This window comes from Herpailurus yagouaroundi, unplaced genomic scaffold (genome assembly GCF_014898765.1).
Source record: "Herpailurus yagouaroundi ecotype Mexico unplaced genomic scaffold, PumYag 201, whole genome shotgun sequence".
In the NCBI taxonomy this organism is placed as follows: Eukaryota; Metazoa; Chordata; class Mammalia; order Carnivora; family Felidae; genus Herpailurus; species Herpailurus yagouaroundi.
In genome coordinates, this window is record NW_024412432.1 from 2,948,221 (window position 1) to 2,963,906 (window position 15,686).

Sequence of the window (15,686 nt, forward strand, 5' to 3'; positions counted from 1 at the left end):
CAGTGAGGGGTCACCATGTGAAACAAATTTGGCCGAAGCTATGGAAGTGGAAATCTACTGGTGCGTGTGGGGGTGGGGGGTGGGGAGGGTGTTCTGAGGAAATATTTCTTTTCTAATAAAAGGGAACTGATGTGATTAGAGTGCCCTTCTCCCCTCTTTGGGCCTTCAGTGTGGGCTAGATGGGCAGAATGGTGGTTGCCATTTTGTGCTCATAAGATGTTTCAGCTTGGAGGCAGAAGCCAGCTGACCCAGGGTAACAGAAGAGACAGAGGGGCCCCTAAAATGGAGACTTTGAAGAGCTAAATAAATGCTGGAGCCACCTCCTCGTGAACGCATGAGAAAATATGAGAACAATAACCCCCTACAATATTTATTTCATCTGAGTTTTCTCTTACTTGCAGCTGGACACATTCTGATTGAAATAACCATCAAAAGAAAAATCATATTGCAGACCAATGTATGTATTGTACAAAGCAGCGTGCATATTCCTCTATTTTATAAAGTGGAGTTATATATGTATACATAATAATTATATATGCATCAAAAATTTGGAAGGGTAGTAATAACTACCAAGTACTGGGAACCTGCTCTGTGCCAGGCACATCTTATCACTTTTAATCATGAAAACCACTCTATAACATAGATGTTTTACTTCTATTCCCATTTATAGGAGAGGAAACTGAGGATTCAGGAACTTTCCCAGGACAACTAGCAGATAATTAGGTTGGGACTCAGTGCCAGGTCTATGTGCCCCTAGAGAAAGGTCTTGGTCTATGCTACCCAGGCCCCTGCCAGTGCCTAATACCAGTACAGACCCCCACCAGCTCAGTTATTTCTAGAGAGTTGGCTGGGGGATGGGCTGGTGGTGAGGACTCTCACTTTTTCTTTTATATAGTTCTGTAGTGTTTCCTTTTCAGTAAGAAAGTAGTATCTAAAAATTTTTTATGTTTTTTTTTTTTTGAGAGAGAGAGAGAGAGAGAGAAAACACTAGTGGGGGAGGGGCAGAGAGAGAGGGAGACACAGAATCCAAAGCAGGCTCTAGGCTCTGAGCTGTCAGCACAGAGTCCGACGCGGGGCTTGAACTCATAAACTGCGAGATCATGACCTGAGCTAAAGTCGGACATTTAACCTATTCAGCCACCCAGGCATCCCAAGAAAGTAGTATTTTTGAATTAGATGTGCAAATCTAAAGGAATTGATAAAATAACCTGATGCTAGGCACTGTGCTAGGAATGTAATTTTTTTCTTCTAGATTTGGGTGGCTTTTAAGGATACTCACTCAGGCATATGTCTTTTTGGAAATAAAAAGCATCCTTTGCAAAAGTATATAAAAGACCCCGGGCTGAGAGGTCCCAGGATTGCCATGTTTTATTGTGTGACCTATACCCTAGGTAAGATCTGCCAGTCTGCCTCTTAGAGTCATTGGGGAACTGGATTCTACAGTAGATATATGCAAAAAATCCTTCTGAGTCCTTGAATGAGAGGGTTCTAGGGATCATTTTTTAGTGGCTGGATTTCTCATCTTCCACCAGTTTCTAAATGGCTCCTTCTTAGGATCTTTAAATAAAAAGGTTCATCAAAAGAAAGTAGGTGTGTTTCTGGGCTGCCTGATTCTATTTACAGCTTGCTTATGGTGCCTTGGCAGCCTTCAACATCAACCTTGCCAGAGAGATTTCCTTGAGGGTTTGCCCAGTTATCCTAATCACGTGGGTTGGGGCACTTTTTCGTTAAAGGTCCTGGCAGGGCTAGTGCAAACCAGCTCTGATACCAAAGAGCCACAGACTTCAGAGATAAACAAGGCTTTCCAGGAGAAGAAGATTTTGAACACTTATCCGCCACCATGTCGGACAGCAGCCCCTTTGAAACGGACATGCTCACCCTGACTCGCTACGTTATGGAAAAGGGGCGTCAGGCCAAAGGGACCGGGGAGCTCACACAGCTGCTGAACTCCATGCTGACAGCCATCAAAGCCATATCCTCGGCTGTGCGCAAGGCCGGCCTGGCCCACCTGTGAGTCCTGGGGGAGTAGGTGTGGGTGCACAGACCTGCCCCTGATGTAGAGGGATTCGGGCCCAGGTGGGGCGTGGGCAAAGCCGCAGGTACAGGTCACTTGGGCAGGCGACCATGTCAAAAGATATTTGCCTCTGTGCTCTGGAGGGAAGGCGCTTTAAAGTTTCTGTCTGTTGATAAAGGGGCCTTTGACTTGTTTCCAGAAAGGAACGAAATACTTGGAGACGTGGTATGAAGAAAAAAAATATATAATTTTTCCAGTTGCCATGTATTATAACGATGAGAAGCTCAGTGGCTGGTTGCATTAAAAACATCGATTGTATTATCCCGGCTTGTTTCTTATGGCAGAAAGAAACAGCGAATAGGACTTGAGATTTTGCTTTATGATCTTTGCAGGTAGTAGCATTTTATTGCCATGAACTTTGCCAGTGTGTTAGGAGCTAGCAATCATTTACAAAATGACTTCCTGCCCTGCGTCTCTGTCCTTACTGAGGGAAGGAGTCTTTTGCTTTCAAAACAATTTTTTATTTCTTCTCTGAGACTCATTATCTTTTTCTCTGCTTGGTGTGCAGGAAGCTGGGAGGTTCTGGGTCCAGGAGGAGGAAATGAAGAGCATTCTTCCACTTTGTTCTCTTCAGTACTTTATCCAAGCACAGAAGAAGGCCAAGTTCATACTATGGCTGCTGAATGTCACAGCTGCTGACCTTAAAAAATAAGCCAGTTATTTTATTTTATTTTATTTTATTTTATTTTATTTTATTTTATTTTACTGTAAGAGAGAGGGAGAGAGAGAGAGCGCAGGAGGAGGGGCAGAGGGAGAAGCAGAGAGTGAATCTTAAGCAGGCTCCAAGCCCAGTGCAGAATCCAATGTGGGATTCCAATCTTATGACCCTGAAATCATGATCTGAGCTTAACGGACTGAGCCACCCAGATACCCCAATAAGTCAGTTATTTTACCCCCCCAAAATGAGTTTATTTGGGAATAGTAAGAGAATTACAATATGGGACAAGTGAGCTACGCCAAAAACCATAGGCTGGTTTAACAAAGGAGAAGAAGGTTATTTTATGAAGGAGGACATTGGCAGGAGCTATTTTGAACAAAAGTCCATTGGTGAAAAGCAAGAGTTCAGGGCCATAATGGTTTCTTATTGGCTGAGTTGGCAAGTCAATTTCTTGCAGGAGAGGCAATGTACATCCTTCCTTCTAGGAGCCCATAACTGATGATTCTTTCCCCGGAGGATTTTTGTGTTAGTCTGGAATTGACACTTCCTGCAATGACCTCCAGTGCTACAGTGTGAGGGCTCCCCCTTCTGGCCTCCCGACTCAATTTTAGTGAGGTTTTCCTTAACGTTCACACGGCCAAGAGTCCAGTTTAAGTCTGTGCTGAAAAGAAGCTGACTTTCTTTGCACTTCCATTTTTTTTTTTGTAGCAAAGGTCCTCTCCAAAGGTGAAGGGGCCCATTATTATTATTTCCCCAAATGAAGAAATAAAGTCTAATATTTAAAATAGTAATTCTTAACAATTTAGTACTTTTGAACCAAAAATTTGATAGTGTTATATCACAAGATGTAATTCTCACAAGATAACTATAAGATTTATTTATAACGGATAAGGTTTTGTAACCCAGGAATGACATCCAGTTTAAAGATGCATTATGATCGGCCCTCCCTGATCTCTGTGTATTGCTATAACTGTATTGCCTCATAGACCAATAATGGCCAATCTTTACTTGTAACAATCTTCATGAATGTGAGGTGCAGCCATTTGCCTCTGTCCTGATCCCACCAGGTGATGGGCTGTGCTGAGTGACACTAAGTAGTGACTTTACCTGTCCCTGCATATGGCTCTGCTATGCTTAGAGCCATTTTCTGGGCATCTCCACTGCTTTTCAGTATTATTTACCCGCCTTAATGTGCTCGTCCTCTGTGCAGGACGCTTAGCTAGGCAGTGGATGCGGTGGTACAGTTGTACTACGCGGCTTCAGAACTCTAACTTTGTGCCTGTCGAGTGTCCAGATGAAGTAGACTCAGGAACTGGTTAATAAGGTGTTCATTTAACTTGGCTGCCTTCCATGTGACTGTCTACTCTTGTTAGGACCTCAGTTTCCCATTTGTAAAACAGAGGGGATGGGAATAGCCCCTAACTTATAGGGTTGTTGTAAAGCTTAGTGAATCCATGTGATGATAACTTCAACAGCGCCAGATCCATAATAAATGCTCAGTAAATGCTCATTATTACACTGGGTCCAAGCCCAGATCTGGGGAAATTTGCCCGCTGGCTGGTCCATGCTGCTGAATGTCCACTAGGTGGCAGGTGTAGCCCATGGAATCAAGACTTCAGGATCCACTATTTTCTCAGAGGCTGAGGCAGGGGTCTGATGTCATCCTTCTCCTGACCCCTCACTGAAACACGAAAGTGGCAGTGTGAGATGCCCATTGCCTGGAAATTCCTTCTTTCTAACAAAATGCTGAGGTTATTTTAAGAGGACCCTGGAATTGCTTCTCATATTGCTAAAAGGTCGTTCTCTGTCCTGGAACAATTCTCCTGAAAATAGGATTTTCACATGCTCCTGCCCCTTTTCTCATCTAGGGAGCCTCAAGCCCCTCATTCTTTGCTTCCTTTTTTGGGGAAGACATTTTAGGCACAAGCTCAATGAGTGCAAACGTGATAAAAAAATGTTCATGCTTTTTCTTCTCTTTTGTCTGTTCATTGCTGTAGGAAGAAGGGAATGCTAGAATCCTTCTCCTGGAAGCATCTTCATGGGTTTCTGCCAAAGTGGTAGAACATCCCATTCAAAAATTATCAGTAAAGCTTTCAAAAAATAGTAAAAGATATTGTCCTGTGGATTATAAAGCTCTGCTGTATCCATGATCTAACTTGGAGCAGGTGTCAGACAGATCTCATTATGAATGTGCTTCCATTCTTTCTGGAAGGAGGGGTGCTAATGGGGGTTAAGGGTAAATGGCACCTGGAGGAAGGTTGTCAGTCAAGGAAGAGGGTAGGAAGTGAATTGTCCCCTGCTTAGGGTACATCAGTGGTTCTCAACCGGGCTACCTGTTAGAGCCACCTGAGGATTCCTTCAGCAAATACATGGCTTTAAAAAAGGGGTGGGGATGTAGAGAAATTATTTTCCTGCCATGCTTTCTTCATAATTCAGTGAACGTATATTGAGCATTTACCACATCCTTGGGTGCTGTGGAAACCAGTACAATAAGCCACCGTTCTAGCCTTCAGTGAGCAGATAATCTACCAGGAAAGGTATTCCCATGAACAGATCACAAACTGCTGTGGAAGGATGACAGGGGTGTGCCTGGTGGTGTTGGGGCCAAGGAAGCCTTTGGAATGGATCAGGAGGGAGAGTAGGGAGAAGCTCATGGTAGGCAGACAGCATTCCTGTGGAGTGAACACCATAAGTGAGGGTGAAAAAGAGAGGAGCATCTTGCTGGGTGCTGGTGGCCACAGGACTTTTGTGGCTGTTGAGATGAAAAAGGCTTGAGTGGGTATAGCCATGCCACTCTTGGCGGGAAGAGTGCGGGAATGGGGCAGCCAACCGAGGGGTCCGTGTAAGACAAGTGTGTGCCTAGTGGATTCCAGAGGCTGAGACTGGCTGAGTGAGGTCAGTGGGACAAGCGGCAATGCCAGCATGGGAACAGGGCTTCCTTGGTGAGGCCTGAAGTCCACCATGGGGAACTTGGAGATTCTGGGTGAGACCAGAGTGATCTTGTTGGTATTTTAGAAGGACCCTGCCCATGACGGTGGAAGTTAGGAGACCTTTGCATACTGATATTCTAAAACATAAAGCTAGATAGAATTTTTCTTACGTCGCTTGAAATGGTAATGAAGAACAAAATTAAATTAGTTAAGTCTGTCCCCAAATTTCCATCTTAAGTAATGCAAAGCCACCACAGGGCAAATTTCTCATTCAGTCCACCAGGCCATTATTTGAGGGTGATCAACAAATACTTGAAATTCCTGTGCTGGGAAGCCATGGTCCTTTAGTTTTGGGGTTAGTAATGATGGCGACATGTCTGACTTTATGAATTGGCTCTTTCCCTTCACCTCCCACTGCCCATTGCAGGTTTGTGTTTTTATAAGATTGAATTCCAGTTAGCGTTGTTGGGAGAATACGGGGCTGTGACAATATCCTCACGGTGTAAAGGAAGCAAGGTTGAGAATCACAGCTTTGAGAAACGTTGCACTTGGTCTGTATAAATTGGAGATTTGGCAGCAATGGAGGGAAAAGTGGCTTATAATAATGGTGTCTGGGCCTTTTTTTAAAAAGTTTATTTATTTTGAGAGAGAGAGATTGAGAGAGAGAGAGAGAGAGAGAGAGGGAGAGAGAAAGAAAGTGCAAGCAGGGGAGGGGCAGAGAGAGGGGGGACAGAGGATCTGAATGAAGCAGGCTCTGTGCTGAGAGCAAAGAGCCTGATGTGGGGCTCGAACGCACAAACCGTGAGATCATGACCTGAGCAGAAGTGGGATGCTTAACCAACCGAGCCACCCTGGTGCGCCCCCCCCCCCGCCAATCTGGGCTTCTCTGATGGAGTTTTGGATTCCCTTAACCATTTCATTCAGTCTTTCGTCTTCTTAGGTATGGAATTGCGGGAAGCGTGAACGTGACCGGGGATGAGGTGAAGAAATTGGACGTGTTATCCAATTCTCTGGTGATCAACATGCTCCAGTCCTCCTACGGCACCTGTGTCCTGGTCTCTGAGGAGAATAAAGACGCGATGATCACCCCCAAGGAGAAGAGGGTGCGTGTGGGGACGGGATGCAGTTCCCCTAGCCACCAGTAGATGGTACTACTGAGTTGGGAAGAATCCGGTTGCTTTACTTTTCTTTAGTTCCTGGGATATTCCTATTCCTTAACTTTTATTTTCGGGGGGGGGGGGGGGGAAGATTGCATACTTTTTTAGTTAGAAGTCTTATGCTGTCTAGTGGAAAAAAAAATCCACAACAGGGGGTTGATTCATTCAGAGTAAAGAGTAATTTCCTGAAAATGCCTCAGTGGGTGGGGTTTTGTCTTCATTTGCCAGGAACAAGTGCTGCATTTTTTGTGGTTTCAAAACCATCGAGTCCAGTAAAAACTAGAGCTCCTGGGAAGAGCAGACCTGTACTCTTCCCATCCCCACTTCTATTCTCCCTCTCCCCAACACACACTTCTCCAAGGGGCTCTGGTTTCATCAGAGATTTCTTCATTCCTGACAAACTGTTAGCCAATATAGAAAAGAAACCGTAAAGATCGTGCTCTCTTGCCTTAATACAATGGCAAACTTGGTTAGTGCAGGGCATGACCAGGCAGGGTCTGTAGCTACTCTGGTTTCACAAAAACAGTTCATTAAAGTCAGAGGTTTGCTAGTGGCCAAAAATTCAACCCATGTCCAGCTGTGATACAAAGTAAATACTGGGACTGGGCCTTGTTTTATATATTGGGTGTTGGAGACTATTTCTTCATAATTAGCTGAGAGGATGAAAAAGGTAAAAGCAAATGTAGGAAACATTTACCTTATACCAGGGACTATGCAAAGCACTTTACTCTTGTTGTCTCACGCAATTTAAGCTAAATCATACCTATTATTTTCAACTTTCAGTTCCCACTGTTACATGCCTCTCAATCATCTCTCCTATCTAATCTATTGTTTTCTTCCCCATTTGGCCTGATCTATACAGGTCTTAGTGCTGGTTCTTGAATATTCTATGCCTACTTCCACACCAGTTCTTTGAACATTTTCCAGCATATGCTAGATGTTCAAAAGATATCTGTTGAATGAATGCATGAATGATTGAATGGGTTCAGTTGAATTATCCACAGGGAGAATGGGAAATTTCCAAACTTATGGATTATCCCATTTTTTAGCCCATCTCCACCCCCAGTGAGAGAGGGGAAAAAAAAAAAAAAACAGCTTAAGCTAGGGCATTAAGTCACCAGAAAGTCAGGGAAAAGTAATTTTAGTGGTGGGAGAAATGACTTCCATCTTACTTGATGTTATATTACCAGTATTTAATTAGCCTAATTAGCCAGGAAACTCTGGTCCCCATCACTACAGCTCTCCCAGAACCTTGCACATAGGAGGTCTGTAAAAAGTATCTGATGATTTCTTCCTGTGGAATGTTGGCTGGAGCAGCCTGTGAGAGCGGTGTGTGTGGGCTGGAAAGATCCAGATCTGTCTTCTGGCCTTCACACAGGACAGGTGGGTTGGATGCAGCAAAACCTGGGACAGGATTTTTATTCTCCTGACGTATGTATACATGCCAGCTTTCTTTTTTTTTTTTTTTTTTTTAATTTTATTTTTCAACGTTTATTTATTCTTGGGACAGAGAGAGACAGAGCATGAACGGGGGAGGGGCAGAGAGAGAGGGAGACACAGAATCAGAAACAGGGTCCAGGCTCTGAGCCATCAGCCCAGAGCCCGACGCGGGGCTCGAACTCACGGACCGCGAGATCGTGACCTGGCTGAAGTCGGTCGCTTAACCGACTGCGCCACCCAGGCGCCCCATGCCAGCTTTCTTAATAAGACAGATCCAGAGGCCCTGGGACATTGTTCTGAGATTTTCTGAAGTCTTTTGGCAAAATTGCTCCCCAGTGAGAAAAGCCTGTCTGCATAGAGGTTCAGAAAGAATCATGAATAAATCCATAACTGACTTTACTGACTTTACTGTGGATATGGGTAGAGCTCGCTCAGGTTTATCTTCGGCTCCTCTACCTCTTCCCGGCCAGGTGCCAGTTTCAGACATGGTTTCCTCTCACACCCTCCACTGCTATGAGGCCCCCATGGGCCCACCCTGGAGGGAAGGGCAGAGCCAGAGGAGGCACGGAGGTGGATGGGATTTCCATCGCCCCATGTGGGCATTGACTCATCTGTCTATGGGCACATTGGCCCCGAGCTCAGGATTCATAGATGCTGAATCCCTCCTTAAGGGATACTTTGCCCTCCTTAAGTAATTGCAGTTTTTGGTAAGGATATTCCTTTGCTCTGGGTCACTTTTGATGTAGTGGTACCGACCATGCACTGCCACTTCACAGAGTGTATTGGTTGGAAGGGCACCAATCAGGTGGTTCTTCTCTCTGTGCATTTAGGGGAAGTACGTGGTCTGCTTTGACCCACTGGATGGATCTTCTAACATCGACTGCCTGGCTTCCATTGGAACCATCTTTGCCATCTACAGAAAGGTGAGTCTGATCTTTAATGCCTTTTCCCTCTTGGTGGCTTCTGGAAGGTTCCTGGCCTGGGAGCCACAAGTTTGGAGTTCTAGCCTCTATCTTCCCACTGACCAGACCCACCATTGTAAGCAAACCATAACTCACTCTGGCCTCGGGTTCCTCATTGGAAGAGCTGATATGGTAATTTTCCATCTGCCTTCTTCACTGCATGGGTGGGAAGGTAAAATAAGAGGACAGATGAGTCTTGGTTTTAAGAAAATGGGAGTGACACAAATATCAGATAGAGTATTAGGTTCCAGGTGGCATTTGAGGACTCTTCTGTTTCTTCTTTATGTTTCTCAAATCTTATTGCATTAGTTTTCTATTGCTGCTGTAACAATTAACCACACATCTGGAGGCTTAAAATAACCCCCATTTAGTATCTACCATTCTGTAGGTCAGAAGTCTGAAAGGCATGACTGAGTTCTCTGCTCAGGGTCTCATAAGGCCAAAATCTGGGTGTCAGCCAGCCTGGCTTCCTATCGAAAGGCTGGGGGGTGGGGAATTAGCTTCCAGGCTCTTTTAGGTTGTTGGCAGAATTCAGTTCCATTCTGTTGCAGGATGGAGGTCCTTGGGTTTTTTTTTTTTTTTTTTTTTTTTTTCTGGCTGGTACTGGGGTCATTCTCAGCTTCTAGAGGCTTCCTATATTCCCAGGCTTGTGCTTCCTTTCTCCTCCAAGGCAGTGAAGGCAGGCCAAGTCTTGTTCAGGCTTCTGATCTCTCTGATATCCCCACTTTGCCTTGTCTCCCCTGCCCTCAGCCACAGAAAGTTCTCTGCTTTTAAGGGCTCATTTGATTAGATTGGGCCCATCTGGAAAATCCACAATGATACCTCTCTATTTTAAATTAGTGACCCTAATTGCATCTGCAAAGTCCCTTGTGCCATGTAATGCAACCTAGTCACAGACTCTGGGCATTAGGACCTGTTTGGGGCCATTTCGCATATACACCACATACCTGCCAACAGAGGATTTTATGGGTGGGTTTGCGACCACCCAGTATTACCAGAAACTTCATGTCACACAACATAGTCCACAGTATATCTCAGTTTGAGATCAGTCCTCACTCTAATCAGAATGGCTGGGCCTTTTCCCCAGGGGGGCTGTCAGGCCGAAGGGACACTACAGGCTCTGGATGGTCATAAGGATTGTTCGGTTGGGTAATCTGCCCTCTGGGCTGGTCTTAGAGGCCCATACCTCTGGCTCCACAGCACACATTCTTTCCACTAAACTATGATCAAACACACACAGGCATCACTGATTTCTATGCTACCAATTTGGCACTAATCATGTAATGTGTATGTAATTAACTTTCTATGAGTGTTTTCCTTCATGCTCTTAGATTATAAATGTGGGGGAGGATTGGGTACATCCCATGTCACCCAGTGTGTTGTCTGTAGATATTGATATTGCAAGATTATTTGTGCTTGGCTGATGGTTGTCCAAAGAAAGAGGCCAGAATTTGATTTTCAGGGGCAAAAGCTTAGCAGAAACCTAACCTTAGCAGAATATGTGAATTAGCCTAAGCTTTCTTTCTGTGAAGAAAATCAAGGAGCAGGATGGGGGCTCTGTTACATCTGTTTTGGAGAACCAAATGTAAGCCAAGCCAGCCCAGGCTAGAGGAATACTCTGAGAATGTTTCCCAATTGGTGTTTCTCTCTCTCTCTCTTTCTCTCTCTCTCTCTCTCTCTCTCTCTCTCTCTCTCTCTCTCTTTCTTTTTTTCTTGTGAAGAGAGAAAAGGAGAATTTTGCTGAGGGAGCAGGAGAGAATGACCCAAGACACTTTCTCTGGTGTTTGAGAAAGTGAAAGACTAATATGATGTTTGAAGGTTAAGCCAAAATGAGATAGGTGTATAAAGGAATGTTACTTCTCTTTTTGAAGTAAAGCTTGGAAATAAAAATAAAGAGATAGGTGGTATGATCTTTATGAGATTCTGAAAAAAGACACCAGTTGTATCTTTGAGGTGGCTTTCAACATTGGCTTTTTCATTGTGGCCAATACTGTTGACTGCTGAGCATGAGTCAGGAACTCTTCTGCCCACCTACAAGCACAGTGCTCCTGGGTCACTCATCACCTCAGCCCATGAAGCAGGTGCACACACTGCTACCAATTTTTTTTTTTTTTTTTACTGGGGAACAAATTGAAGCACAGAGAAGTTAAGGAACTCAACTAAAATCACCGGTTGGTACATGAAGGACAAGAATTCAAACAGGCTCTCCAACTCTGCCATCATGGCTCTTAATAGCTCCTTGCCCCCACTCCCAATTTTACTGAGATCTAATTGATGTATAGCATTGTATTAGAATAGGTGAACAACATAATGATTTGATATATATATATATTATATATATATAGAAATGATAACCACAGTAAGTTTGGTGAACATCCATCACCATAGTTAAACAAAATTTTTGTCTGGTGATGAGAGCTTTTAAGATCTACTCTCATAGCAACTTTCAAGCATACAATCAGTATTGTTAACTATAGTCGCCACACTGTACATTACATCCTTAGGATTTATTCATCTATTAACTGGAAGTTTGTACCCTTTGACCACCTTCACTCATTTCCCCCTCACCCTTCCACCCCTGCTTCTGGCAACTACCAATATGTTTCTAGAAAAAAACATAGGACAATATCTTCCTGACTTTGGGGAAGGTAAATATTTCTTAAATAGGACACAGAAAGCACTAACCATGAAAAAAAAAAGGCTAATAAACTGTAGTTCATTAAGATTAAGAACTTTCATTCATCATAAGACAAGAGAAGTGAAAAGACTGGCAGAAAAGATTTTCAATACATATTTCCAACAAGGAACGCCTATGCAGAATAAATCAAGGACTTCTACAAATCAATAAAAAAATACCATCAGTATAATCAAAGGGATGGGCAAAAGCTTGAATAAGCACTTCACTAAAGAGATATTTTCCACACAACTGGTTAATAAGCACAAGGAAGATGCTCGAAGTCGTTAGTCATCTGGGAAATGGATGTTAAACAATGAGACATCATTCATCCCCACAAGAATGGCTCAAATGAAAAATGTATACCAAGTGTTGATGAAGAAACTGGAATTGTACATTGTTGACGGCAGTAAAAAGTAATACAAATACTTTGGAAAAGTTGGCATGGCACCTGTGATGATAAACATGTAGTAATACATTGTGGCCCAGCAAGTCTACTGCTGGTACGCACCCAGGATAAGCGAGCACTTGTGACTGCCCAAAGACATGCACAAATTATTCATAGTAGCCCCTAACTAGAAAACAAAGCCCAAGTGTGTATCAACATTAGAATGGATAAATAATTGTGATATATTCATATAACAGAAAACTACATAGCAATGAAAAAGAACAAGAAGTTTCTGAATGCAAAGACATAGATAAAATTGCAAAGACGTAATGTTGTGAAACATAAGCAGATACAAAAGAACACATGCCTTGTAATTTCATTTATATGAAAACAGGCAAAGGTAATTATCCTTTTGATGTCCACATGATACCTTTGGAGGCTGTGATAATGACTGAAGAGGTACCCAGAGACTGCTAGGTTGTTGGAGATGTTCTGTAATTTTTTTTTTTAAATTAAAGTGTATTTATTTTGAAAGAGAGAGAGAGAGAGGGAGAGTGACAAGAGCAGGGGAGGGGCAGAGAGAGAGGAAGAGAGAGAATGCCAAGCAGGCTCTGTACTGTCAATGCAGAGCCCAATATAGGGCTCAAACCCACAAACTGTGAGATCATGACCTGAGCTGAAGTCAAGAGCCAGATGTGTAACCGACTGAGCCACCCAGGTGCCCTGGAAATATTCTGCAAGCTAATCTCAGTAGTTACATGAATATATACTACACGTATGTAAAAATTCATTGAACTGAACAATTCAGATTTGTGTGCTTTGCTATGTTTAAGTTATACCTCAACAAAAAGAAAAATAGTCTACTTTTCCATACCCTCTACCACCAACACATTGAGTCTTTGCAATTGTCACTAACTTTACTGGTAAGTTGCCATATGATGCATCCCTTCCTTTACCCGTGACAGATTTAGATATTTTATTGGGGTAGGAAGAAATAAAAAGACCCGAGAGGGGCACCGGGGTGGCTCAGTTGGTTGAGCATCTGACTTTGGCACAGGTCATGATCTCACAGTTCATGGGTTCGAGCCCCGCATCAGGCCCCCTGCAGTCAGCCTGTCAGTGCAGAGCCTGCTTTGGATCTTCTGTCCCCCTACCTCCCTGCCCTTCCCCCATTTGTGCTCTCTCTCTCAAAAAATAAATAAAACATTAAAAAAAATACCTGATAAAGATAACACCAAATCATTTGCAAACTATTCTGAGATTTTCTGAGAGAAGTGTCATGGCAATAGAGATTACTAATGTGAAGTAGATTTTTGAAGTCTCAGAACCAGAAAAAAATGAGCCTTTCTTTTTTCCATGCACTAAAGTAAATTACAGATGGTTTAATGGACTTGATGGAGAGATGGGAGATGAAACTGGAGCAAAAACAGAATAATATTTGTCTGGCTTTGTTTTGATGTAGGGGAAATTCTATCTAACCATAAAGACAAGAGAAGAAAATAATGTGGGCTGTAGTAAATAATTTCAATTACTAGAAAAACTGCACTGCAAAAGAAAAGGACACTGTAAATAAAATTAAAAAGCAGATGACAATTGAGGAAAATAGGTGTAACAAATATGTGGCATTAATATCTCTCATATGTAAAAAGGTATTACAATAAACAACAAGAATACAAACACCCTGAGAGAAAAATATGCAAAGATATGAAACAGGCAACTTACAAAATAAAAAATAAAAATGGACAAGAAGGCTATGAAGTTTACTTTGTTAACTATAAAAAATGAAAATTAAAACAAAAGAAATATCATTTTTTTTCAGTCACCAAATTGGCCAAGTTGAAAAGATAGTGCTCTTTTATGTTCATGAGGTTGAATTAAAGTGAATGCTTTTATCAATGATGGTAAAGCTATAAGTTAATGTAGTCTTTCTGAGGGGCAACTTTTCAATATATATCAAAAGTCTTTCACCCAATAATTTCATTGTTTGGAATTTCTCTGGGGAAAACAATCATGGAAACATGTATTTGTTCACTAGACTGTTCATCTCAGAGTTGTTTTGATATTGAAAAAAAAAAAGGAGACATCTAAAGGATAAAAAGGGAATAATATAAACACATCTACCTGCATAAATTGGACAAGTTAGATGAGCAATTCCTCAAAAAGCACACTCTGTAAAGAGGATGAGCGCACAAGCTACAGAATGAGAGTTTGACAAAGGACTCAAAACTCAACAGTAAAAAACTCGAAACAATCCAATTAGAACATAAAACATAAAGAGACGTGTCACCAAACAGGTGAAAAGAAGTTCCTTGGCAAAGAAGCACATAAAAGATGTTCAACATCACTAGCCATTAGGGAAATGCAAAGTAAGACCATGATGAGTCATCACTACATACCTAATAGAACTCCTGAAATAGAAAACAGTGACAATACCAACTGCTACAAGGGCATGCATTGTTAGTGGAAATGTGAAGTGACACAGCCACTCAGGAAAAGTTTGGCAGTTTTTTGCATTTTTCCCAGAGAATTGAAGATTTATTGTCCACACAAAAACCTGCACGTGATTGCTCATGGCAGCTTTATTTGTAATAGCCCACAGCTGAAAATAACCCAAACGTCCTACAACAGATGAATGGTTGAATAGTGATACATTCATACCATGGGGAACCACTCAGCAATAAGATGGAATAAACTATCAATACATGTAACAACTTTGATGGATCTCATGGGTTTCACGCTGAGTAAAAAATTTAAGAAGTTCACAAACTTTATGATCCCATTTATGTGATATTCTCTAAAAAGCATATTTATAGAGCTGTTGAAAGATCAGTGGTCGCAGGGGTTAGGGATAGCAGGGAGGGGCGGAGTGTGGGAATGACCATAAAGGGGTAGCATGAGGGAGACTTCTGTGCCTGATGGTATAGTTCTGTGTCTTTATATGGTGTCTACACATGTGACAAGATGGCACAGAGTGGTACACAGACTTAATACCAATGCCAATTTCCTGGTTTTGATATTGTACTGTAGCAAAATATTTACAGTGCAACTATTGAAGGAAGTTGGATGAAAGGTACATGGGATCTCTGTACTATCTGTGCAACTTCCAGTGAATCTTTAATTATTTTAAAACAAAAGGTTAAAATTCAGGAAAATCTAAATTTATATAAGAGGTTGATGAAATTTGGGAATGCCTTGCAATTGCCTGTCCAGCATGCTCCTGAAAATGTATGTATGTATGCATATATATGCACATGTATTAACTTGCATGGGTGTTTGCATGTGTGAATCAACTGAATGCCATAACCATGTGCCAGATTGCACCTCATGGTGGGAAAACAGGCCTGAACAAGACAATTGGCACCTGCCACCATGCAGCTTGCAGTCTATTTAGGAAGGCAGACAT

At 42.4% G+C, this 15,686-nt stretch overlaps 1 protein-coding gene across 1 annotated transcript in view; it reads left to right on the forward strand.

Annotated features, from left to right (window-relative positions):
- The first annotated feature begins 1,723 nt into the window (after window positions 1–1,723).
- FBP2 (fructose-bisphosphatase 2) overlaps window positions 1,724–15,686 on the forward strand; it is a 29,580-nt gene continuing 15,617 nt past the window's right edge. The window contains exons 1-3 of the mRNA XM_040450250.1: window positions 1,724–2,010; window positions 6,603–6,765; window positions 9,090–9,182. Coding sequence (XP_040306184.1) covers window positions 1,841–2,010; window positions 6,603–6,765; window positions 9,090–9,182 — 426 coding nt within the window. The 5' untranslated portion in view covers window positions 1,724–1,840. The remainder of the gene's footprint in view (window positions 2,011–6,602; window positions 6,766–9,089; window positions 9,183–15,686) is intronic.